The following is a 26,275-nucleotide window of genomic DNA, read 5'->3' as shown; positions in this document are numbered from 1 at the left end:
CAATGTATTCCTCTTATATCACTAGGGACACCAGTGTTTGTCCAATCACTGTCGGAGTCAAAGAGAGGCAGTATGGAGGGACTATTAAAACGATCAAGGAGATGCTATTTAATGGCCAGTGGAAGATAGACGGCAAAAGATGACATGCTATACAGTGCTTTCATAGAGCTTCTTAGGGATCAACCATTAGAGTGATGGCCCATGGGATATATATATATCTATATATATAGATATATATATATAAAGAGAGAGCGAGGGAGTCAGAGGCTCCTTTTCACAGGCATTTTCTTGTTTATTTTATCCTGGAAATGCCTCCAGAGATCTCAGTGCTTTCTGAGCCAGTAGGCAGGAGAGGAGGGGGCATATGAGGCCCTTCGTGTGGCTGCCCTGAAGGGGGAAACTCCCCAACACTTTTAGGACATCACACAGTGAACCTGTTGGTACAGATAACTTCAGACAAGCTCAAAATATCTGCACAAACTCTGCAACATACAGGGCTTCATGACCTTATGTCCTTCGTGACAAAAATGCAGAATCATTGAATTTCTAACTCACAGTGCACAGAAACCACTGATTTCTTAAAAGGGGCTATAACAAAAGGTAAAAAAAAAAAGAAAAAAAAGAATTCCAATCCTGACATTACTGAAACAAACCATGCTGACTGTAGAACATGGCATGTAAGCTGACAAAGACAGACAGTCAATGTCAAGTGGAAGATAGACTAGTGGACTTGTGATTGGGAAGTTGTTGGTTGGACATCATATTTAGAGAAGTTTAAAAATGCACTATCCAATACATCCTCTCAACAGGTCGTATTGTTAACTATGATAGGAATTAAAATATTTGGACACCAGAGTTGAAGCTAATGCAAAAGGTTAACTGGGGTACAGAAATCTATTTGACCTTTTTACCTACTTTCTAGTGTCCGACATGTAATTTCCTGCTTTCTGGTGATATTTTTGAAAAACAAACATGTACAAAAACAGCAGCTGAAAAAAAGAATCACACAGTAGCAAATTTCTTTTTTCTTTTCTGGGTTTTGCTTCAGTCAGTTTGTTTATGGAGAAAACAGTTTGGTTTTGCTTGCTGCCATGAGAGGAGTGCAAGAAAGATACATTCTTTTCTATGTAGGACTAGCTATAGCAGTGACAGAATCTGTAGTGTCATCTACAGACAGAAGAAGAAATGAGTTTTCCTCTAACACTACCAACTCCTACATTGGCAAATGATTAGGGTGCTGAAAGCGTCTCATTATCAGTATTTATGAGGGAGTGCACCAGCCGGAGTAATGACAGCTTTACTCCAAAGTGGCACTTTCTACTTTCCCCTCTTTCCCTCTCTCTCGCCATCTCTCTATGTATACAGGACAGCTATATATTGTGTATATATGGATAGTTTCTGACACTTTCAAAGTTTTTTTTGTTAACTAATACACAAAATTGGTCTGAGACAATAATTCAGACTGGGAATTTCACTCCATCCCAGACAACCCTGTTCATGAAAACCACCAGGCCACCGGCTAAGTTTGTAAGCTAACCCTATTTGTTGATGTAACCAATACCAGAATAATTACAAATTTGGTCACTGAGTTCATTTGGGAGTAAAGTACAAATGATTAGTTGCTATGATTAGGGGTGTCTTTGGGTCAGGAGGTAGCGCATGTGCTCTGCTGATCAGAAGGTTGGTGGCTTGATCCCTGGCTCCTTAAATCGGTATGTCAAAGTATCCTTGGGCAAGATACTACCAAACCTCAAGTTGCTCCTAATGCATCCATCAGAGAGTCAACATTAGGTTAAAATGTGCTTAGGCATACAAAAACAAACAAGTGTTTGAATGTTCAAATCGAGCGGAAAAGTGCTATATAAGTACAATGTAATGTAATGTATTAAATCACACTGAAACTTGCAAGGCTTGACATAGTGCCAATAATTTGGGGTCTTATCTATATTATGTACTATATTCAAAACACACACAAATAAATAAATAACAGGCCACTTCCCCTAGCCATCACTCTTGAATGGGAAACTATGAGTTATGGTTCTCTGTCAGCAGATACTTAATTTCAAAGAGACAGTTCACAGTTTTTTGAGTAATGTTGGCAGCTGGCTTTTTTGACATCTCTATGAAAACTACTGGTCTGCGTTCATTCTCTTAAGATCATCCTATGACTCAACAATGGTTGTAGGTAGCAGGATAGTCCCTCTTTAGCACGTGCATTGCCACATTCATAGCTACGGGCATTACCACGACTCGAGCTGGCAGTTCAAACTGATACAGCTCAGCACCAATACGGTGTTCCTCCAGACTACTATCTGCCTCGGGCGATTCAGGAGAGGTTTAAAGTCCTCGACCTTAAAAGAGCCCTCCAGGTGTCTTGTGAGTCTGTGTCACTCACTATTACTCTCTTTGCTGGGGATGTCACTGAGCAATTCCTGTCTCTCAAATCTCCCCCAACTGATGGAGTTATGGTCAAAGATGGGGTTGAAAAATTTTTTACAAAAATTTTTATGGTAAATCCTGGCATTAACGCAATGTGATTTCTGCCTGATTTGAAGTGAAGAAATTCAATGAAGTGCAGGTAAACGGCATATTTTAAGCCAGTATTATAATATAATATTCATTCTGCAACACTAGCATACAGTTTAGAGTTCAGGTTAGACATAACTTTATGGACATCTGTGGTAGATGTGCATGGTTTTGCCAATCTATGTATACCTGTTACATAGCAAGTTGTTTTTTTTTTCAAAAGCAGCTGCATATGTTTTTCCTGTGTGTGTATTAGATGCTAGGTACAACATGCTAACTTTAAAACCATCACTTACAAGCAAAAGCTGCCTCCAATCTTAGACATGAGGACAATGAGTAAAAACAGTCACTGCACTTAAGCCAGTGAAGCCAAAACGCCGTTTACATGTCAGTGCGACTTTTTGAAGCTTTTCTGTAAGCACTGTAACACAAAAAGAAAAAAAGGCAAAATGTCCTCTTTCATCTAAATGACAGAGCTGTGCAGTACCTCAGCGTTCTTTGCCTGTTGGGTCTCAGTTAAACTTTTACCGATGAATTGGTTGAAAGGTTGTTGTTTTTTTGGACAAAGCTTACAACTCTATTTTTGACTAATATGCCTGACTTAGAAAAAGGGGCTTTTAACATCTCCTTCTTCTGTCTGCAAGCCTGAAGAACACTGTGTTTTTTCTTGAAGTATAAACTGAACCTAAGGTCTCCTCCTTTGTCAAAAGTGGTTTTATTGTGGACTGTGAATGCAACATTATAAACAAGGTTAATGATAGTACTTGCACTGCTGCATTAGGACTATAAAACTATTATTTATACATCGTAACTTTTCTGAATGTTGAGTAGAGTTATGTGACATCATCAATATGAAATGGTCAAAATGAGCGTACACAAAAATGAAGAAAAAGATGACTCTTCTACATCCACACTTCTATTCAACATTTTATTTATCTACATTTAAGGAACATTTTTGGGAAAACTCAGTATTTTGGTGGGGAAAAACTCAACAGATTCCCAAAAGTGAAGAATAGACTTTTTAAAATTAAACCATTTGTGTGCAGACATGAGCTAACATCCTCCTCGAGATCAGTCAACGCGTCAACTTCTTTGTCAGGAGCTTTAGCTCTAAACTAGCAAACTTGTTGAAAATCTGATTTCTGTCACAGATACATGCTATCTCTGCACTAATAATTTTTTTCATCTGAACACTCAACCCAAGAGACTGAGGAGATTTCTTATTAGTTTGGATTCTGTTGCCTTGAGGGGGGAGAAAGCGATGAGATATTTGACCAAACGCAGAAACCCAATAAGGGGCCATCGATTAGGAGGGATGAGCACCATATTGGACACACAGGTGGCAACAAAGAAATTAAAAAGCTGCAACAAAGAAATGGAAGGAATCAAAACTAGGGCACCTTAAATGTCTTTGCAGGTGAGGGGTGTTTGGGCAGCCTGAAGATAAAGTCACAATAGTAAACTTGCATGAATGGTGCAATATAGACTGAAAATAGTCTATTATCTGATGATCTCCAGGAAAGTGATAAATCTTTTATGTTCATACTTTTCTGTTTATAGAAAAAAAGGTATGCATATTTTAAACTATCATGGTTTTAGTAGTTAGAGTTTGACCGACTTCTCACATGCCTGCAATGTTGAACTTAAAGTAAATTTGGTTAACTTAACTCAGTGTTCACTTAAAGCTATGTATATCTGAAATTGTATTTCTCATTTATTACAATTAATTTGTCTGATTTATCAAGCTAAACACTTTTCATAAAGATCATTATCTGGCGGAGAGAAGCAGAGAAAAACGTGTCATAATATTCTGCTTCTTTTTTTTGTTTCTTAGATACTATATATAGAAATTCATCTAGCCAGTTCAAAAACACTGTGCAGAACTAGTACTTCTGTAATGAAACAGACTTTTGACTGTGTTGTTTTCTTCACTTCAAAGTGGGTTAAAGGTCTGTAGCTTGTGCCATTAATGCTACAAACACAAGGGAAAACAATGGTTTAAGACCACAGTATAACCAAAAGTACTGTGAGTGTGTGCAATGAACTTCCAATCTCCTGCCTATTAAATGAGTGCTTCGAAGAGGGTCTCTGTCTTCAAATCAACGTTGTTGTTTCAAGATGACAGTAAAGTGGTAATAAGATAGAGTCAGTCTGCGATCAGTTGGCAATTAAATTGGGTCTTTTTGTGTTGATACTGTAATCAGCTGTGATAAATCAGCAGAAATTGTAAATATGTTGCCATGTGCATACAATTGCAAAATGTTTGAAATCTGTTTGTGTTTATACATTTAATAGAAATAATTTGCAAATCTTTGTCAATTTTTGCAAAAGTGATCAATTCAGACCATCATTGTTTGGTGAAAGTTTGACAACCACTGGACGACTCGTGTAAACCTGTGGTAGCCAGAGGCTGAGGGTGGTTGCCAGTTAGGCTCTGCAACAACTTGAAATCACCACCAAATGTGAAAATATTCGCTGATATCAAGGGGCAACCACTGCTTTTTATGTCATATTTTCACTCCAGTGTGACTGAGCCACAAGTTAGTGGCAAGTTTTTATTAGTGTAGTAAACCTTAGATTTTTGATGACAACTTGTGAAGCATTCACAAAACTCTTTTGTCTTTCCAGGTCAAGATCACCTTTTTTGAAGATGCCATACAATAGCACAAAATATGTGCACACTACACACTGACACAATACTGCATTACGCCATCACAGCTAATATCCACTTTTTCTATTCTGTCAACATACTGCTATGACAAATACCTGCTTTTATGAATTTGTTCAAACTGGTGAAGAATCAGAGTCTTATATGAATCTGGGTTTTTAAGCATTCTGGTGTCATACAGACACTTAACATGCTTGGGTGCACTCAAACTGCTGCTATTTCCAATCATTTTCATGTAATCAAGAAATATCAGTGACACCTGCTCTTATGATGGCTTCTGGCTGAAAATTCAAGTCTTACTAAATGCTAAATGCAGATATGGAATTTCTTATAGTCTTATTAAACATTGTTGTGTTGAAAAGTGGGGAAAACACACCTTATATTAAAGTTTGTAGTCTAAAAGGCACTGTGACCAGCCAGTAGAGCTCAGTTTATTTAACAGCATCTCCTAGTCATGAAAGCCATTGAATGTTGGTCAAGGCTGCTGTGGGGAACGCCTGCCTTGATTCTGTAACAGGCAATGGGCAGCTTGTGTGCTTTAACTGATGATTATGAAGGAAGTTTGGATGTAATGGTTATAGAATAATGGCTTTCTACATGCATATTTTCTGGGGAAAAGAAGGCTCGACCCTGAAAACAAAAAAGGAGGAGGATATGTCTCTATAGCTTTCATCAAAATGGTGGACAGTGGATCAAACAAAGCAACTGTGTAACTCTACAAAAGACCCTAAACTGTAAAATCTAATTAGTTCCCAGAACAAACTCGTTGCCTTAGAAAAACTAAGTACAGCTTTGTGCCCTTACTTAAGTAAGGGCACAAAAGGCAAAAAGAAGAGCAAAGAAAGGAACAGAAGAAGAAAAGGAGTCAGGCAAAGGTGGCTAGGTGATAGAAAACAAAAGTAAAACAAATGTGAACCATGATGCAGAGAACTTGGGTGACTTAAAACAGTTCAAAAGCAACCGTTACAGATGCCATTATTTCTAGTGCTCCATCCATATTGCGACCCTAGACCCTTGGAGAAGAAGCAAACGGATGGATGGATGGATGGGTGGGTGGATGGATGAATGCATGGATGGATGGATGGATGGATGGAAGGATGGATGGATGGATGGGTGGATGGATGAATGGATGGATGGATGGATGGATAACAAAAATAATACCGTTCTATATGCAATACTCTTGGCTTTTTATGAGGGGGGATGGAGAGCTCTCTCTTTGAAGAAATATGCACAGTAACTTAAAAAAAACTTTTACTGGACATCGATATTGACCACATTATGTGTGCAAAAACCGTAAGGAGCAGACATGCAGAGACAACTTCACAGCTACTTCTCATAGTGGCAAGGTTGCTTTCTGAATACTGTCTATATTTAACTTTGACAAGAGGGAATGAGTATGTTTGTGCTGTAAATACTAAGTGTGCAGGGGCTATAATATGAATTGGCTGCAACTGGATACATGTGACTAGGGGGCAAATGGATCTAATGGTAGTCTTAATGCTGGCCTTGAATAATGAGGCCTTTGTCTAATAAAACTGGAAAGCCTCCAAATACCTATAGGGACCTCAGCTAGTTAGAGCAATAACAGTCTATCAAAAGAGAAAGCAAAGTGATTACTTAGAGGGTAATAAATACAAGGTTCATGCTGAGGAGGGACTGGAGCCTAGAGTGCAAGAGAGAAAGACAGAGAAGCAGACAAAGTGAGACAGAAAAAGGGAAAGAAAGACCTTAGAGTATGTATACATTTATATATATACCTGCAGTAGGAAAAGGCTCATACTGCAGGTATAGTCACTCCTTAACCTTGTGAATTTTTCAATAACCACAATGTTGAGATAGCTTCACTGAAAAAAACGTGCAAGTGAATTGAATGTATGAGGACCTTGATCACTTTAGAGGGGACAAGTATGAAAATAAGGAAGAATTAGAAATAAAACTTCTGAACAGGTATTTTTTTTTCTCCAGGATACTTTGAAAACTTCTTCCCACCTCACATTGTAATTCCTTTGAGAAATAGTTTAAAACTCAGCTGAAATGTGCTACAAGAAAGGACCACCAAACAAAGACCACAGTCAAAGCCACTGAGTGCATTTCTATCGCGGCCAAGGGCAAACACTTCTCTTGAGAAGGAACATGAAGTTCCAAGGAAATATTGTCCCTAATTCAAAATGACAGAATAGAGTTCAAGCGCAGATGTCAAGATTGTTTTGAATTTGAAGAACAGCTTAAAATCCCATCAGGCACACTTTGATTGCTTAAAACAGCCAAAGCAAATTGGTAGCCCTCGCTTCAGCGCTTTCAAAAAAAGTTCCTCGCTGTCGACTGTGAATTCACGGGGTGTTTTAAATGGTGAGGTAGTGCTGACCTGGAGGAACAGCTTTAAGGCTGGAGAACTGGACACAATAACACCACCATCAATTACAGCCCTGAGAGAGGAAAGAGAGAGTCCAGTCAGAGAATTAGAGAGATGTGGAGCAGACAGGTGGATCGACAGCCTCCAGGCGGAGGGAGAAGGGTGGGAAAAAAAAGGATGACAGAGAGGACAGAAGAGAGACAGACTGCTGGTCGCTGCTCTAACTAAGTGACGAGATGAGGGTAAAGAAATAAATAAAGAGTCAGTCACACAGAGCGAGTGGTGGCCTGAGAGGGGGGAAAGGGGGAGGAATAGGAGCAATTGGGTGACAGAAGTGAGAGATGGGCTTCATCAAGACTGCTGCCCGATGGTCAGGGTTCAGGCTGTTGCACCATTGCTGTCCCTCTTTCTTCCTTTAGGGCCAGGGAAAATGTGCTTGTGTGTCAATGTGTGTGTGCGTGTGTGTGTGGATGCACATGGGCGTACTTGCTCGATCTCCAATGACACGTGAGCAATTCATTGCCCCCCTACGAGAGCGACCAATGCCTTAGCACACCACACCAGGCCCTGATCCATTTTAGCTAATGTATTACTGAAAAAGCATCACTGTCCACTGCTGACTGCGCTGGACTGACCTAAACACAGCTTTACTGAGCTTTGCTGAAGTGCACCGGGTGTTACTAGAGATGCTTCACAGCTCCCCTCACAGCAGATTCAGAAGTGTTTCCTGAGCGCGTCTGGAGTGCACAGTGAACAGAGCATGCCTTGGTGCATTTTGCGTAAAGTTTAGTTTGGTTCGATATTTTATAAAATTCATATGAACCTATGCGCCCCAAAGAATTTGTGGATTTAATAGCCTTGAGAATGGAGATTTTACAGTGTTACCTGAACCTGGCTAAATAAAAAATTACAGCAGACTGGAAATCTGATGAATTTGTTCTATTCCAGAACCTGTGTCTGAGTAACTGCAGGGATATGCAACTAAACTGAAGCAGAAAATGTACTTTAAAGGAAATGTATTTCATTTCATTTTCATTTGTTAAAATAATGTAACACAATCTTGGCATTAATGCTTTAATATATATTTTGTCATTTCAAATAAAGTAAATAATGTATTTCCTCACATCTCCATGATACTTTTTAACTGTTATGTTTGCCATTGGCCACAAAAGAAATCCACACAGTGGCTTATACTGTGTTCTTTCATTGGGCCAGAAACACCTTTTTAAACTTGGAAAAGACCGTAGCTCTGGTTAAAATAAACACTTTTTTAAAGGACCTTTGTTTGAAGCTTAAAGTAATAAAACACACTGGAGACAAACTATGAACCGTTTGGAATTGCGATGTTGTTGCTTTTGAAATGGCTGCTTCAAAGACATCGACCGGGTCTTCAGGTCATAGTCAGTTGCATTATTCAAAGTTACTTTGGTGATAAAATGGTAAAATGGCATAGGCGCTCAGCCGTCTTGCTTTTGCATAGGAATATAACCAGAATACAGCCAGTTGGCAACCAACTGTTCTCTATGCAAAAAAGGCTTATTGCAGATAAGTTCACTGGAGCAGACTGACTCAGACTGACTGCAGTGTGTTGGTGGATTTATAAAATGTATATAATTTATAAATAACTTGCACACCTTCAACAATTAGTCTCTCCAACCTGCCCGAGACAGACTGCAACCAGCCCAAGACTGCAATTGTTTGGGGACAGGTTGCCTCCCACCTTGTCAAAGGTGGTGTGTTGCACACTCAGCCTCTGGTCGGTCAGTTGGTCACTGCAACTTACTGAAATCAGTCGCCAAATAAGAAAGAATTCAAGGAAATCACTAAGGAACCACCAAGTTTTCCTAGCTGCAAAGAGGTCACTGACCATGTATCCATCCACCAAAATGTTCTTACTTTGCAGACCACTGGGGTGGCTGTAGCTCAGGTGGTGGTTCAATCCCCGTCTGCTCCAGTCTGCATGCCAAATGTTCTTGGGCAAGTTACTAACCCCAAGTTGCTCAGATACATCCATCGGAGTATGAGTGTGTTTCAATGTTAGATATAAAGCAGAATGAGCATATAAAAAAGTGCTTGTGCGACTGGGTGTGATTGGGCGAATGAGGTAAGTTGTGTAAAGCGCTTTGAGTGCTCAGAGAGAGTAGAAAAGCACTATATAAGAACTAGTCCATTTACCATTTACATATAAGTACAACCTGAATGTGTTTTGTTAAACAGCTAAAATAAACAAAACTGTGTTATTTTGAAAACAATGGATAGATGTATAAAGTGTGAATTCTCAAACTGATGCATATTCCGCTTATTTCCTCTCAGATGAAATTACATAAATTATTGTTGATAGAAAATTTATTACTCAAACACACATTCTCTTTAAAGTGCTTGATGTGCAAAGAGCAGAAAAGTGAGGGTAGAGAGGAACAGAGGAGGAGAGTGAGGGAGACAGGGCAACAGACAGGAGAAGGAAGGGAATGGGGGAGGGTGAGGGCACTGGTCTGTCCTTCCTTGGGGACCAGACTGCCCCTCCTGCTTGCCCATTAAAAACAGAATTCCTCCACAAACTGTTTGTGTTTTCAGTCCAACTCCTCCAGGGTGCTGCTTGCCACAGCACAAGACGAGTGTCCTCTCCTTCTCCGGCGTCTCCCTGCTCTGCATTGTAGCTAACATTCCCTTCCCTGTTCTGCTGGAGACCAGTCTACTATCAACATGTGGCACATGTCCTTGACAAGTCAAGAGGACCCTTCACCATAGGAGTTGGGCAGCAGTGTCAACCACGCACCCCATGTTTCTCCCTTTCCCCCTTGTTCTCCCTTACCCTGCCTTCCCTCATTCACCCTTCCTCTCTTAATATTGAGTTGCCAGGGTAAAAGGGGGCCAGAGGAATCTAATAACTGTGACAGTGGGGCTTTTTTGGCATTGTTCCTGAAGCTGTGCAGACACACACAGGGCTGTCAGCTGGCTCTAATGAAAGGTTAAATGAATAGGACAAAGTGACAGGAGGTACAATAAAGAAACAAGAAGGAGGAGAGAATGTGTATGCAAGCATGTGTCCATGTCTCAGTGTGACATTGTCTCGAGGGCGGCCTCCTTAGTAAGGAACAAGGACGGCCCCTCCACAGTTTTGCAATATTCAAAACAGATTGGTTTGCGACAGTGCATGTGCACTTTTATGTGAGTCTGTGCCGTGTATGTATGTGTGTGTGCGTGTGTGTGTGTGTGCCTCTCCCACCAAGACACAGATGCTGAAGAGGAATTCCAGCATGGGGTTCTTTGATAAATGTTAAGGTCGCTGGATGAAGGGAGGGACAGAGGCTGGATGGGGAGGAGTGGATGGGAGAGCGGGTGCGGTGGGGAAGAGGCAGAGGGAATGACGAGGGGGGACGCATGTCTCGTCTTGTGCCTCTCCCTGCCTGTGCCTTGGCGGAATGCAGAGTCACATGAAAGAGGCCCTCTTTCTCTCTCCCTCTCCCTGAGACTCGTCTCTTGTATCTGTCTCAAAAGCGCCACTGTCCCCCTCCTGACACACTACCTGTCAGCACATTTCTCCTCCACTCCAAAAACACCCACAGCCACAAACACATGTGAAAACACACACACACACACAATCATAGACTGTACATGCAGGCAGAAACACATACAGATGTGCCCTTCACACACAGTTAATGAGTGTTAAGTTTCCCTCAAACAGGAAAAGTGAACTAAGACAAACAAACACACAAAATCCTATCATCCTGAGACCGCTTAATTACTATGATTATCACCATAAATAGCACTTTTGTCACCAACAATCACACAGTAGGACTTCTAACATGTCATCCAGGTTTTTGGTGATGCGTTGCAAAGCGCGCTCAGCTCAAAGGGCTACAGCTTAGTCAATGAACCCTGAAAGATTGTGACAGAGATTAAAATACTCATACAGAGTTAAGTATTTAATGTATAGCATCAAAATAAATATTCTTTCCTCCCAAATCACAAGATTGAAAGACAGTACAAACTAATCACTACCTTGACAAGTCTGTAAGAGGTACAGTTGGGGTGCACAATTATGGCCAAGATTATTTTCAGCACTATATGCATATATATGGTTTTCTCTTTGTTAACATCGCATGTGCTGAATCTGAAGTATTTCTAAAGAATGACTGATGATCCACTTCCAGTGACAAGCTCTTCACCTTGTCCTGTCCCAGATATTTGCTTTTTTGTTTTATATCTGTCTTTTAATGTTGTGTTGCTCATCCAGACTAGTTATGCAAAAATTGCCGCTGTGAGGTGCAGGGAACAGCTGTGATTGGTGCATGCAAGCATGTGGTCAGGCACTTAATTGGGGAGTGCTTGATTTATTTTTGCTTTGCATTCTATTGGCAGGGCATGCATTTTCAATATGGCTCGATTGCGGGGAGCTAAAATTGTGACTGACATTCAAATTCAATTAACTATTCAGCCCTAAAGTATAATGTATAATTATTAAATATACGTATATAAGTTAATTAGCTAGCTTGTATCGCTGTCTATCTATCTATCTATCTATCTATCTATCTATATACATATCTATATATCTATATATACATATATATATATATATATATATATATATATATATATAATTACACACTTATTTTATCCGTAACAATTCCAGCTCAAAGTCAGACAAATGACTATTAAATAGATTATTTTCTGTTGTCACACTGTAAACACTACACTGTAAGCATATTTAAGTTGTTACTAAGAAAAGACAACTGTTTGGGTTAAAATGCGCACTCTTTGACGTGGCTTTGTTTTGGATTAAATTTCTATTTCATTAGGGTCAGAGGTTATGGATTCAGTAATAATCACCTTGCCGCTGAGAGGAAAAAGTGTCTTTCATACATGCACACATTCCACTGGACACATGAATTCATAAAAGCATTCAAAATGTAATTGAACACATATACAATGCACCGACATCCTTTGCTGATTTTTATCCAAAATCAAAGACATAATTCATTCAAGGCTAAAGAGTCCAAACTCTGCATTAAGGCTTGCTAATAGAAGCTAGATTATACATTCAGCCTACAAGGTTACCAGTGTGTCTGAAATATTATCAATATATTCAAGTGAGAATCATTGTCAGAAAAAAAGCCTGCCAAAACTAAAGTCTCGAAAAATCAAGGTGATTACGGCTCCCTTTGGCCCAGAATATATGGATTTACACACTAGTTAATACACACCAACAGACACACACACTTAAGTTATCTTTTTTTTTTTATCTTACTAATATGAGAACTAAACAACATCCAGATGTAGGATACACAGCTGACTGTTGCAATAGTGTGTTTTTTAGGGAAAAGGCAAAAAAGTATTTCCATATAACAAAAAGCATATATTCTGCCACATAACCACAGCTGCAATCTCAGATTTAACCATATGCTTGCTTCTTATGCTTGTACATTTAACCTAGTATTAAGCCAAATGTAGGCCTTTAGGTCCAGCCTATGAACTACAGCTATTTGACATATTCAGTTTTTTGCCTGAATAGTTGAACATGCAAAAAACTATTACTAGGTAGATAAGATCCCAGAGAAAAGGCCTATGAGCTTTTTAGGTACAGGATTTCTCACTTTGAGTTAAATGGAAATTGTAATTAATGACTGTATCGCTCTTACACAAAGAAAACGGCTTCTTTGTGAGTCACACCAAAGTATAACTGGGAGAACGCCCAACCCTGAAGCATCTTGTTGCAACAACAGAACAGTTTTCACTATAAATACACTGTTGCAGCGCTAATATAACATCAGCAAAATGTTATAATCCTTGTAAGTCTCTGAAATCATATTTTAAACTGTATATGGTAACATTGCATCCAGTAAAATCAAATGTGCTGGTATATATTTGTTTACTCATCGATACTTCCTGATGCTGACTATAAGAGTGATGAGACAGTGTGACACGTGGTAACAACTTTCAGGCTGTCACCGGTGCACACTGAACTATCACAAGATATAATCTGTCAACAAGGACTCGTGTCGTAATGAGCATAATGGCAAAAAAAGAGTGACGATGTTTTACTCTGCTTAAATAAACTGATAAACAACACTGGCCAAGTACTTTGCAACAACAAAATAACTAAAAAATAATGGCTAGGTAAAATGAGCTGCCTCTACAATGAGTCTGTCATCTTTCCAAGAAACTCCAACATCACCGTCTTGGATTCAGCTGTGAGGTTGGTGTAGCACCACGTGAACCAATTTTCCACCTGCTGCAGGTTCTGCTTAGATCTCTAGAGAAGTGGACTGCGATTGCCAGCTTCTCCCTAGAGAAGCAGCTAAATAATACTGAGGGATACCACAATAGCACCCTGGCCACCGAGCTAGCCAGTAGGGAAAACACGACTGGGACTAAATCCTGAAAACAGTAGAAAGAGGATTGTGCCCTGAGAAATAAATCTTACATGCTGTTGTTCCATTTCTAAAACACTGCACGGGGAGACCAAAGACCTTATAATGTGGACAATCATAATCTGGCATATGATTTGCTTTTCATATAAAATCATTTAAATTTTTCATTACAAAATACTCTGTGTAAATTTTGCATTTTTAAGATGCATTGCTGGTGACCAGCTAGGCCCACTTCGTCCCATCTAAGTCCATGGGCGGACTCAAAAAAGCATTATGACGTGATCACATCACAGTCTGCATGACAGGGTAAAGGGGTGCAATGCATGTCAGCATATAGACACGGAGAGGTCCCAAGTCTACTTGATATAGTAACAGGCAACAAAAAGAAACTCAAAGGCACAAGTTCTCCTTTTTAGTGCAAAAACTGGACATGAAGTCGGTACACGATCTGGAAAAGTGTGCAATTAGAAAAAAACATCAGTCAAAACATTAAATAAGGCTGCAGCCCAGCAAAGGAGTTGCTGCATATACACTGGAGCATGTCTTTAGCCTGTCCAAGCCCGCTATTTTAAAACAATGATAAATGCCATTCACAGGAAGGAATAACAGTAGCTGACCAATAAAGATTGCTTTGGTGTACGGTCAAAGAAGTCTGAAGAAGAAAATGCCTGGAATGAATTGTGGAGTTTACTTTGTCCATCCTTCGGTCAGTACATAAACAGATTTTAAATGAAAGAATTCTGGATTGAGAACCAGAGGAATCATTTCAAAGGCTATTCAGGTAAAAAAAAAAAAACATTGTCAGGCACAGTTACTAGAAAAAGAACTAGACACTCACGGCAATAATTCCAAAGTCAACATGCTACGTCTCAGTCCTCAGGAATTTTTCATGAGCCACCACTTATCTTGTCATATCAGATTTCTTCCACCAGCTTTTTTGGAGGGAAGAGAAAAGACACCTTTAGGGCAAATTATTCTCTTCTAATCAAATCACTCTGTATGGCCTGAGGAGATCTTTCCATCCCTTTTTGAGTCACTCGGGCAAAGGCCACTCATGCACACACCCAGAAAAAAAAAAATGCACGCAGTCATTCAAATGAACACTCACTTATTCGCAGCAGCAGTTTGTCGTCTTTTTATCTGAAAGCAAGAAATGAGACTCAACAGGAAAATAAAAAATACAAGAAGGAACCGAGGAACAAAGCGGCGTCTGGAATTTCCATCGCAAGTGAAATCCCAGATTTTCTCACTCCCTGTTCATGGAACAAAATCGAACAACTTTATTCTGGAGTGCAGTCAGTGCAGAAGGGAGCTATAAAATATAAATTATACCACATAACCCTATACCTCCCAACTGAGCCATTTGGTTACAACTATACTCCTGTTCGTTACACAGGTCCAGCGTCTCTGCTATTTCTATAGCGTCGACATGAATTATATCCCAGCCCCACTGAAGAACGTATGGATTACAAGTGAAAAGTAATTCCCCTACCGATTGGACAGTTGCCACCAAGTGACACTGAGGTGTTTATTTTACTCAGTCGCTGGTAATTAGTTCTGGACAGAATCAATTAAGGCCACCCCAAATTACATCTGAAAACCTAAGAGTTATGACTGCGCCTCAGAGGGCAGGAAAATGTATTAGGGTCGCTGCGCCAAATGTGTCCTATCGCAAATAAAGACAGAGTGAGTGAGAGGCTTCCACAAGCACTCAGTGTTTTCATGTTTTAGCACACAAGTATTCCCCAGTTCTTCCTGTTTCCTTACATTATCGCACATAAGAAGTTTTAACATTTAACATTTGAAATGAAGCCTGTAGAAAACAAAAAAGGGCATTAAAGACATGAATGCATAGAAGTACAGGTATCAGGTTGCAGTTTGTAGCTCGGAGGCTGATTTTAATCTGATTAACTTGCCATTTCCAAATGTGATCCATTTTGTCACCGCAGAGACAATGCAATAATTGAGCAGACTGAAACTCTTACAGATATCAATCTGCGTGATAGTGTGAGACTAAACACATCTTAAATGCTTGTGTCATAACAGCTGTTCACCCTGTTCATTACCTTCTGCTATTTATGTCGCCTTATTTTAAAAAAGTTAAGAATCACATGAACACAGACCAAATTTCATAATGTTTTCACAAAGGTAAGTGTGTGAAGATTCAGTTCCTCGCTTTGTGTGTGCTGGGGTACGAAAAATGTAATTACGTCTCGCATATGTATATTGTTTTAAATCAAGTATGTCTCACGCTGTGCTCTTTATTAAATTAGGAGCCCTGCGATCCAATTTGTTTCAACATTTCACTGCGTCTCTGTTTTAGTCGCCAAAGCCCACAGCTTAGGTTCTGGTGTCTTGTTTAAAGATTTCCATCTCAAGCCATCCCTATGTATGTGACCCCCCCACGCCCCCTTTCAAAATATTACCTTTGCTGTCACTGCCAAGACACACTATCAGTCACTCAAGAGATTATCGGTGATGGGAATGGATGGAGAGGAGCAGGGCCATATCGGTACCAGTGACCCACCTCTGAATAAATAAGAACAGTGCAACAATCCAGCTTTGACGCTGCTGAAGCATCGCAGAAACACTCGTGGGAGGAGATGGAAAAAGTGCTCTCTCTCTCTCAGATTTGCTGAATATCTTTACCTGTTAGCATGAGTGAAAGTGCATATTTCCTTTCATCTAAAATAAATGCTGTTGGTTTTTCTTCCTGATCTGCACTTACCCATATTCCCCTTCACTTGTGCCTCTCTGAGGTTAAGCGCTGCACTTTCAAACGCGGCCTCATTACTAAAACTGCACAGAAAAATATGTTGGGAAATTATGGTCAAGCAGTGATTATCTCTCTAAATTCATCAATTGAAATATAGGCATAAGCAGCTGCATAAATAGGAGACAGCAGCAAATGCATAAATGCACCGAGTGGGTTATCAGCAGAGTCTTTATGCACTTAGCACTCATTCTTATTAAGTGAGGAGGCAGGGAGTTAGAAAGTAAGAAAGCCGGGGGGAAACAGTGAGGATGGAGTTGGTGTGGAGGGGTGGGGGTGTGGGGTGTTCTCGTTGTGAGGAGTAATCAGAGGAAGCCAGCAGGGGGGACAGAGAGGGTTGGTGGGGTCAGAGCAGAGCACCGCTAAGCAGCCTTTCTCTTCATTAGCAGCCTCTCTAAGGGGGGGCGTCACAGGCCTACCTGTCCAGCAGATTATTGAACCGACTAACCAGTGGCACCCACCCCACACACACACACGCTCTCCCCTCTCTGATTCTCACAGACCCAGAGGAATCACGACCTAGCTGCAGATCCTTTGACAACTTTAACTTTTTCTTTAACCTCACGCAGCAGAAGTACAGGCTGGTGCAATAGGGGGTCTGTTTCCTGCATATTAAGGGACATGTACAACAGTGTTTTTCTCTAATAATTTTTGCGGATTTTTGCCTTAAAAATGTACAATTTTTTTTAATTGTTTCATTCAAAATATGCATTTTATTTGCTAAGCTGATTTGTTTCATGGTGGCTTTCACGCATTCTGAAAAAGTCATAATTATCCGACACAAAAAGCGCACGACAGAAGCATTTCGAACATGATGAAAATCATTAGCAGCATTTTAACATCTGCAACTTATGTGGTAAAGGAAATGTGAAATTGAACAGATCCCCACTCGGTCTGGCTGAGAGACAGCAGCACGGAGATAAAAGTAATGAAATGACACTCCAGGAATGTAAATTGGCATTCTTCACTGTAGTAGCAGCACCAGCTCATGAAACATCCTTGACACACACGCACACTCATACCAGGCCAAAATACTGTTAGGCATTAATCTCGCACACATCTCACTGACGAAAGTGTGAAGGTACTTTTAAGTGGGAACATTCATCTCAGTCACCCTCATTGTTTCTCGTTTTCTACCCCTCACACACTCTCTCTCTCTTTTCCTCTCCTCGTCTTTTGAAGCGTTCAGAAATGTCCAAACTGAAGTGTCTTAAGCTGACTTTGAAATTCAAGCTGGCCGTCTGCTTGTGTTTCAATGAGTTTGTTTTTATGGGTGAACTGTAACACAGGGGCACATAAACAGTGGGGGTGAACTAGTGTATTTGGCAAAAAATTTTAAAAACACACACACACACACACTTTACAAACTCTTAAAATTACCTAAAGGTTTTGGCTGCATTGATAGCACAGGAAAACTTGTTTGTTCCTTAAAGGAGAAGGAATTGTGCAGAAAAAGTGAAGCAGGATTTTCAGAAAAGGGATTTTATGAGGCCTAAGAAAATTTACTTTCCAAATTTTAGACCCAGCTGAGGTAAAATCAAGTGTGTTCACATTGATCTAAATAAACTCACACTGTTTTTATGAGCCCCTGTGTGTCCTTGATGTATGAAGAAATTGCACTGAACTCCACTCCAATCAAGGCCCCAATACCAACTGGTATCAAAGTGGCTTATACGTAAATATCATGTAAACACTTTAACAGTTACACAATTTACAGCGCCTGGATTTTTCCTCTCAGACGCCACCTAAAAGTTTTTAATTTGTCTCGCAGGAGCAGAGAATTATGAAACACTTTCAGGCAAAAGCTTTAAATAATAACAAGTGAGGTTAGATTTTGTTAACTTACTTTTTAAGCCCCGTTTTTCCTCAGGATTTGAAAGGCTCAGAAACGCAACAGTTGGTGATTTTGTAAGACTCAGAGACGAGGAAAAGGTAAAGAAAAATGTATCTAAACAAGGTGAATAAAAAATTTTTCTATTAGTTTTACTGACAAATCTGGCAAATAAGTCATATGAAGCAAAGCAAACAGGGGGAAATATATGACTTCAGCAAAACTTGTTTGTTTTTTTTTCTTCTCTCGTCTGACCAGCAAACAAGTTAATAAAAAGTTACAGCTCCCGTGATTTGTCACACTGATGTGCCTAATCTGAAAAACTTCAGAAACCACACGCAGAAAATTCATATTTACCATTGCTGCATGTTGTTTCTGACAGACCCCGGGGCTCCTGGCACTTTTCAAAGTTGGCGTCCTCAAAAAAGTCTGATTTCGCCCTCAAGTGGGGAACTTTCTCCTCTTCAATCCTGTCCGATGTATATCTGGTGATTCACGCTCGGTTTTCTTTTCAGACTCAGCAACGATGTCTTTTCTTGACACTTCTAGGAGTAACACGGGGAAACGAGCGCTCGCTTTTTCATCCCGAGGTTGAAAGCGTCCCGACTTGAGAGAAAAACGCGCGTCGTTTGGGTACGGGTCGGTCTCACGGAGAGAAACGCGCGACCACGACACTCTGTCGCCTCTCCTTTCCCCCAAACCGTAAACTGAAGAAATCAAGGAAACTGCAGGGATCACTGTCAGCCAGAAGCTGAGTTGTAACTGCTTGCCCTACCTTGATGAAAAAAAGAGAAAAAAAAGAAAAGCTTCCTACACTTCCCCGGTGATTTCCTTCTGCAGAGTCAGCACAGAGGAGAGCTGCGGACGGTCAGGGCTGGGGAGAAGGTGGCTGCTCTGTTGTGTTGGGTGAATTCAGATCAGTGTTTTACACGCCGTATGTGACTGTAACCCAAGTGACTGCGGGTCCACGGAGCTTTTGCGCCTCATGAGTTGATTTACAATGTTGTGCCAGCATGAGGATTCGCTTCGTCGTGCAAGAAAAATGTGCCAAAAACCCTTAGCCCCAAGATAAGAAATCGTCAGAGAGGCGTATTAAAAGCTTTCAGTATTTGAGAAGCAGCAGTGATTCAGTGATATTTCTTTTCCTTCGTGTGCATTTAGATCATATATAGTGTTCTAGTCTAAATAATACTGCCGATTTTTAACAGTATTGTCAAAAAGGGGAGTTCATCAGATCAGGCTGAAGGAGCAATACATTAAAAAATAAATGCAAATGATTTTGAATGCTGTATCAGCTCTTTAGCGTCGGACACAGAATTTCATGTTATAACAAGAAATCTTCGCCCCCTTTTTTTCTTTTTTACTTTCTGTTCTCTAAGGCAAACACACGTGCGACCCTGCGCTTGTGCGCGCGCAAGCGTGTTTGAAGCAGTTTGAAATAGTTTCTGTGTTGCTTACAGCGGGGATGTGACACTGATTCCCTAAGCTGTCCCTCAGATCCCTCAGAATTGGGCGTGCTCATTAAAGTTTCATTGTGCACTTGTTTTTATGATGATTTGCTCAACATTTGACTAAGACATCTCGAGAGTGAAGAGTTGAAGGAGTGAGGGGAGTGTGTCTGTGTATGAGTGTGTGTCTGGGGGTGTTGTGTTAGAGGATAGAGTGGAACAGAAAAAGAGAAACATTCACTCTCATCGGAGTGACTGCCTGCCTGCCTGCCTCAGCCCGGCTTTCCGCTGGGGTGAGAGAGGCAACGGAATCCCAGGGCAGTCATTTCTATCAAGTCAAGCGTCTGGAAGCCCCACTTGCATGTTTGGTCAAGGGGTAAATAATAGATCAGGGATTAGGCTTGTGTAGAATTCATTCCAGGGTAACAAGCTACTGAGGTCCCAGGATATGCATATTCATTCCTTGGCCAAGGCCGTGGGAGAGCGAGTACCATATGCTTGTTTGTCAGAGGGCTTAGTTTGCTAATTAAATGAGATATTACATACTTATGTGAGCAACAAAACAAAAAGCCTTTAAAGGATTGTCCAGAAAAAAATTGTGCTTGAATCTATTTTGTGTTGACTTCAAGTGCTTTGATGTTGCTTTAATTTGACTCAGGAAGTGTTTTCTATTTCGGAGTGTTGATTAACCGTGTAGATATCAGGAGCTATGGATGTGTATACAGAGCTTATCAAAGGCTAACATGACATTTTTTTTCTTTGTTGTTGCTTTGCTGCCAAACTATCAGATGACGATAAATCTATGTTATGACAAACAGATGAGATAGTAAAGTTATGATAGTGAGTGTCAGGCTAGCCATAGTGTATTTTCACCTTCTCATTATTTTCTTACCTCGTGATTTTTGGAACAATTGCACTTCTTTTTGGGTGGGCTGGATTCTATGAGCAGGGTCAAACAGGTCTTTGGCTTGTTACTTTGTCACTCAGAAATGACTGGCTAACAATATAAAAAAGTTTAAAATCTAAGCTCAGGATTACATGGCAAACAATACAGGTAAGGCCATTAGAGGTTTGGTCTTTTTTCCAACACCATAATAAAAAACTTACTTTGTCAGCCTTTACATTTAACAATATTTACCCTAACCTCAGTCAAAGTAATGTTGTTGCCTATACCCTAACAACATTAAGATGCCAAATCACGACCTCTGATCCACATTCAACAAAAAATTCATGGGCCCAAAGTCAACAGCGACCATCTTCATGTGATTTGTTTGCTGCCCTATTTACCATATTCAAAAACCTCATCGGTGAACACAATTAACGGCATTTCACTGAAAAAAGTGTGTAAACAGAGCAAAAAAAAAAAAAAAAAAAAATAGCTGACAGAATCAACAATGTAGCATTAGGATTTCAATAAGTTTGTCTTTGTGATAGGAACCACCAGTCTGCTATAGAAACCTCCTGTATAAAATATATCCTGACTTTAACATTCACCATCAGTGGGTGTCTAAACCGTCAGGTTTAGACATCTAAATGTAAGTTTTGGATCATGGCATTAAAAAATACAACATTTTTAAAAAGTTTCATTTTATAACAGAAAAGCCAAAATATGAACATCAGCCCCTATCAAATCTGATAATGCATATGGGGCAGTAACTGATCAATATTGGCTTACCATACACATCATTAACACTAAGTGGGCATTCATTTTAATGATACTGATAAACTGAGCAGTGTACTCACAAAATTATATGCATCACATCTTCTTAGAGGTAACATCTGTATGTATATTTATGTATTATGTTTTTTATTGCTGTAGTTATTATATGTTGTACCCTGACCACTGCCAAACCATAAATGACCATACAGAGTAGATACATTTTCTTCTGTGAAAACATCAACTTACATTTCATGTATTCTGTGAAGACGACTAGCAAATTCATGTCCTGGGACGTAAATAGTGTAATCATATTTATTTTTAGAACAAATATAATGCATCTTTATTTTTTTTAAAAAGACACAGACATACAATGTTTGCTGCAGGCAGCTTGATAGGGAGGAAAAGTATATGTTTATCTGTCGCTGTGACAGGATCCCACTGTTCATTAATTACTTAGCGGGACCGCCGATAATGAGCTATTGAACCTGCTGCTGAAGTGTTCCACCTCCTGGGAAGGCCATCAGCTGCTGCATCGCATTTTGTGGATCCATCAAATCCACAGAGGTGCTCCTGTTCATTAAGTTCCAGTCACTAGTAAAGCACAAAAAGGTCCAGAAAGGTCACTTCAACCATCCCCAAGAAAACCCAAGAGTTTTCAAAGGACTGGCTCTCACTGTAAGTTTTCTTCAACAGTCTGGAGACAGTTAATGACCTGAAGAGCTTTTTTCTTTTTTAGCTGCTTCTTGTCACGTGATGTTTCTGATGCCAGATCAATACCCCATTCAATGAACACCTTATTTGGATGTCATCAGTCCACTGAATGGCTGTTATCAGTAGCCTTATACATCTCGTTGGTAGGTGCCTTCCTATACCTACTAGCAGGCTCAGATAGCAATTTTTATTTCTACTAATCAATGATAAACTGCCTGCTGCATAATCTAATGTATCATAATCAGATTACATAGAAGTCCTCTAGTGGTCATGTGAAGAAATGAAAGTTCAGCTCACATCTTGCAGTTGCAAGTCATTTAAATTACGAACATTTGAAATATCTGCCTGCTAGTAGACATAGTAGAACACCTACTGGGACTGATAACAAGTGGTTATTTAAATGTCTAATGGCTGTTAATCTCTACCAGACATTGTGTGTTACAATGATATGGCTTAAAATTTATCTATGAACCTCAATTAACAGATTTGCCTTTGTAGGACTTCACACATACATGACCTGCTGCCTTTCAAAACTCAATCGGAGTCTTAGGCTTGAACAGAAAAAGGCGTCAAGACAGTTTCAGGTACTGGAGGTTGATCAAAAGAGAATTAAAGGGTTCGATGAGCATCACTGAAGTAAAATCGTGCCTTTATACTGAGATGACTCGGTATATCAGCCTCTGAGTTTGAGCCCTTCTAACTCACTGAGAGCGAAGCACAGGTGTTGGAAATAAGACAAATACTTTTCTCATCTAAAAGCTGTTTTCCAACTGGACAACATTTACTCAGGGCGATCAATGTCCCATGTCCTAGTCTCTTCTCTCATACTCAAGGGAAATATGAACTTAAATACAACCTCACCACCTTAATTTACCCTTTCACCAAGCAAAGGACAAGCTCTCCGGCAGCAGCCCAAGGGAAATAGTCTGACTCCTTGTTCCCACACATCCTGAGGGGTCTAACTGTGGGTGGAATGGCACTTTAGTTGGGTGAGCAGTTAGTGAGTGTGGCCCTGCAGTTCATGGCACCGTGGACGCACAGAAGCTCACACATACACATATACGACGCTGCCTCTGAGAGGTGTGTCTTGCGGATCAATTCATCCTTTATGAGTGCTCCAGTTTGTTAAGGGTAGGACCAGAAGGTCATCAGATGGGAGTCAAACAGACATCTGCGTCATCTCTTTGGGGCTGGTGTTAGACATGAACAAGGGGGTTTGTGCATACAGCATGTGGGGAGACGGGTGCTAGTGGGGAGATGGGTGCTAATGGGGAGGGGGGAGGGCATCTACATCACATGCAAACAGGAATGCACATAATAGGAAATGACAAAGTGTAAGGTTTATGGCGAGGGAAGGTTTTGAGCTTGAGTGGTCTGATTTAGGTGCACAGATATTGTCAGTCTAACGGCTGAAACGGGGGGGAAAGAAATGGTAATCAATGGTTTCTCTGTCCTGGGGTTTTGTAAGGCAGTCCAAGGTCTCACAGGATTCAGCATGAGGATGGCTCATGCTTGGGGTCAAGAGTGGCTGACAATTCTCCCACAGACTCCACTGAGAGAAATAATATCCCTCCTCAGGGCATCACTTGAACAGAAATGCGTACAAACAAGTCTTAAAATGTCAGCAAGTGGACATGAATTTAGTTTGCGATTTCAAAGATTTGTGACTTTGGTTTCAAAAGACACTTGGTGTGATAGCAGCTTATTATTATCTTACTCAATAAATAGAGTCATCAGCCGTATTGCAAAGTGACTGTGTCTCAAAGCCTTTACTGTAAACGCTCACATGTTGGAGCCTGCCTCATTTGTACGCAGTGGGAGTGATGTACTAAACACTGCGCAGGTTTGACATCCCAACTGGCATTTGTACGATCGATGTTCCTTTAAAGTGGAGGACTTGTGACTCTTTAGTATCTTTTGTCATCTTCTGCAGTTCTCAGGTTCTTTCTTCCCTCAGCATCAAAGCTAGGCCACATTAATGCAGACAATATCCCCACTTACCTGAGGCGGCAGGCGGAGACTGTGCTTTCACAATTCTCCATGGAGTGTCATGTTTTTCCCCGGGATGTGCCTCTCTTCCTTCCTCTGTCAGCGCTGGCACACCAGGGCTTGTCATTTGGTTCTTGAATTTTTCATGCAGGTGCATTTGCATGATCACAATCCTGTGTCACTTCTTCCCCTGGTAGATTAAATGCTGCCTGGCACTTGAACTTCCCCGTGACTCAGCTGAGGCAGAACAGAAGTGAGACAAGCGTGCTTGCTGGGACTGTCAGTGCAAGAGCCATCTTGTTTCAAAGGGTGGCACCTTACGGTTTGGCAATTGGCTCGCAAAGACAACTTAAACAAGAGTCAGTTTACATTTGCTACTGCAGTGCTTACATTTGTTGAGTCATACTCTGTAGTGTCAAGATGTTATTGCGCTTTGGTTTGGTTTGGCTAGGTACATGATCTCAGGAACCTAACAATTTAATTTTGCCGTATGCGCCGACTGACACATGAATAGCTGCCTTTTCTTCTGTCAGAGCATCGAGTTTAATCATTCAATTGACTCTCTACAAACACCCCAGAGATCATGAATAGTAAGAAGTATCCTTTGAGATAAGCATCTGCAGATCAATTTTAGAGTTCTTAGAAACTTAGAATTAATATTTTGAGGTGATTCATTTTCATCCATGCTTTATTTGCATTAAACAGCACTGAGGTTATTATGTATGTTATCAAAGGTAGACTTACTTTTGGCTTTTTTTCTGGCTTTATTGGATAGATATAGTGAAGACTGACAGAAAGGTGAAAGGAGAGAGAGAGGGTAGGACATGCAGCAAAGGACAGGGAGTCGGACTTGAACCCGGGGCTGGCCGGCTGCTCATCCTACTGAGTTAAACTAGCGCCCATCAAACATAGTCTATGCTGAACATTCTCTACATATATTATTCTTGGATGGATCATTGCTCTCCTATAAAGCAATTTTATGAGCAAATTGTGCTTTCAGTATCTACAAGCAATAGTATGTGCTTTTTTTTTTCGGGGGAAAAAAAAAGGGTCCCATTATTCCTGCCACCCATGTACGTCCACTGACTTTATGGTAATTTATTATTTATCCACAGTTAGCTTTGAAAAAGTTGAAAGTTACAATGTGAACCCAAAAAGAATACTCACAAAAATATGAATATTACAGTGTTTCATATAAATTTTACCTAAGACACACTCATAAAATTTGCAAGCTTTATCTTTGGATTGTATAGATCCTGATCTGTATGAGGACACACATTTAGATAGTGGGTTAGAGAGGAATAGGACTACACTGCATTTATATATGCTTCACCTCTTGCAGTACACTTTGCATACAGTTTTATGCATAAAGAATACATCTTTTATGTATTTATGCATAGCTTAAGGAAGTAAAATCAAGAAAAGACTGCACAGAGTGTGTAAAAAAAAATTATATTGTAAATGCACAAATCACATAATTGGTTATTGTGAAATTGTGCTTGGCTTAGATCTGCTTTATATACCTGAGACAGTCTCAAACTCGGGATCCGGATTAATCTGTCTTTAGCAGTACAAACACCAAATAAAGGGAGATACTGGCTGCTTCAGATACAAGAGAGAGCAGCAAGAGACGCTGCCAAAACATGGTGGAACATGCCTGTGTATGCAACTGTAAGTGTCTTTAGCTAAATAATTTGATGATGAAAGAAGGGATAAGTTAGAAGGTAATCTTCCACTCTTCACTTGTCTCTTAAATGTTCTTAAAACAGCCTTCTTTTTCATAATTTGACCGTAGAGTAACCAAATCAGTTTCAGGGTTTCTCATAAGAGACGCTATACCTAACATTTTGCAAGTGGTCTGTTTCGCCTTGAAGATTTTGACCTGCAGAAGAAGCCAGATTCAAAACTCTGCTGGTCACATGTCGTCATGATGACAGTGAGAGAG

At 40.3% G+C, this 26,275-nt stretch overlaps 1 protein-coding gene across 1 annotated transcript in view; it reads right to left on the bottom strand.

The window, feature by feature from the left end:
• Positions 1 to 19,570, bottom strand: part of bnc2 (basonuclin 2) — a 165,634-nt gene extending 146,064 nt beyond the window's left edge. Inside the window, exon 1 of the mRNA XM_039613796.1 lies at positions 18,880 to 19,570. Within this exon, the coding sequence (XP_039469730.1) occupies positions 18,880 to 18,882 (3 nt within the window). The 5' untranslated portion in view covers positions 18,883 to 19,570. The remainder of the gene's footprint in view (positions 1 to 18,879) is intronic.
• Between the last annotated feature and the right edge of the window lie 6,705 nt (positions 19,571 to 26,275).

Source organism: Oreochromis aureus, linkage group 6 (assembly GCF_013358895.1).
Source record: "Oreochromis aureus strain Israel breed Guangdong linkage group 6, ZZ_aureus, whole genome shotgun sequence".
NCBI lineage: Eukaryota > Metazoa > Chordata > Actinopteri > Cichliformes > Cichlidae > Oreochromis > Oreochromis aureus.
Note: the sequence above shows the minus strand (reverse complement) of the source record. Positions and strands in the feature narration are given on the sequence as shown.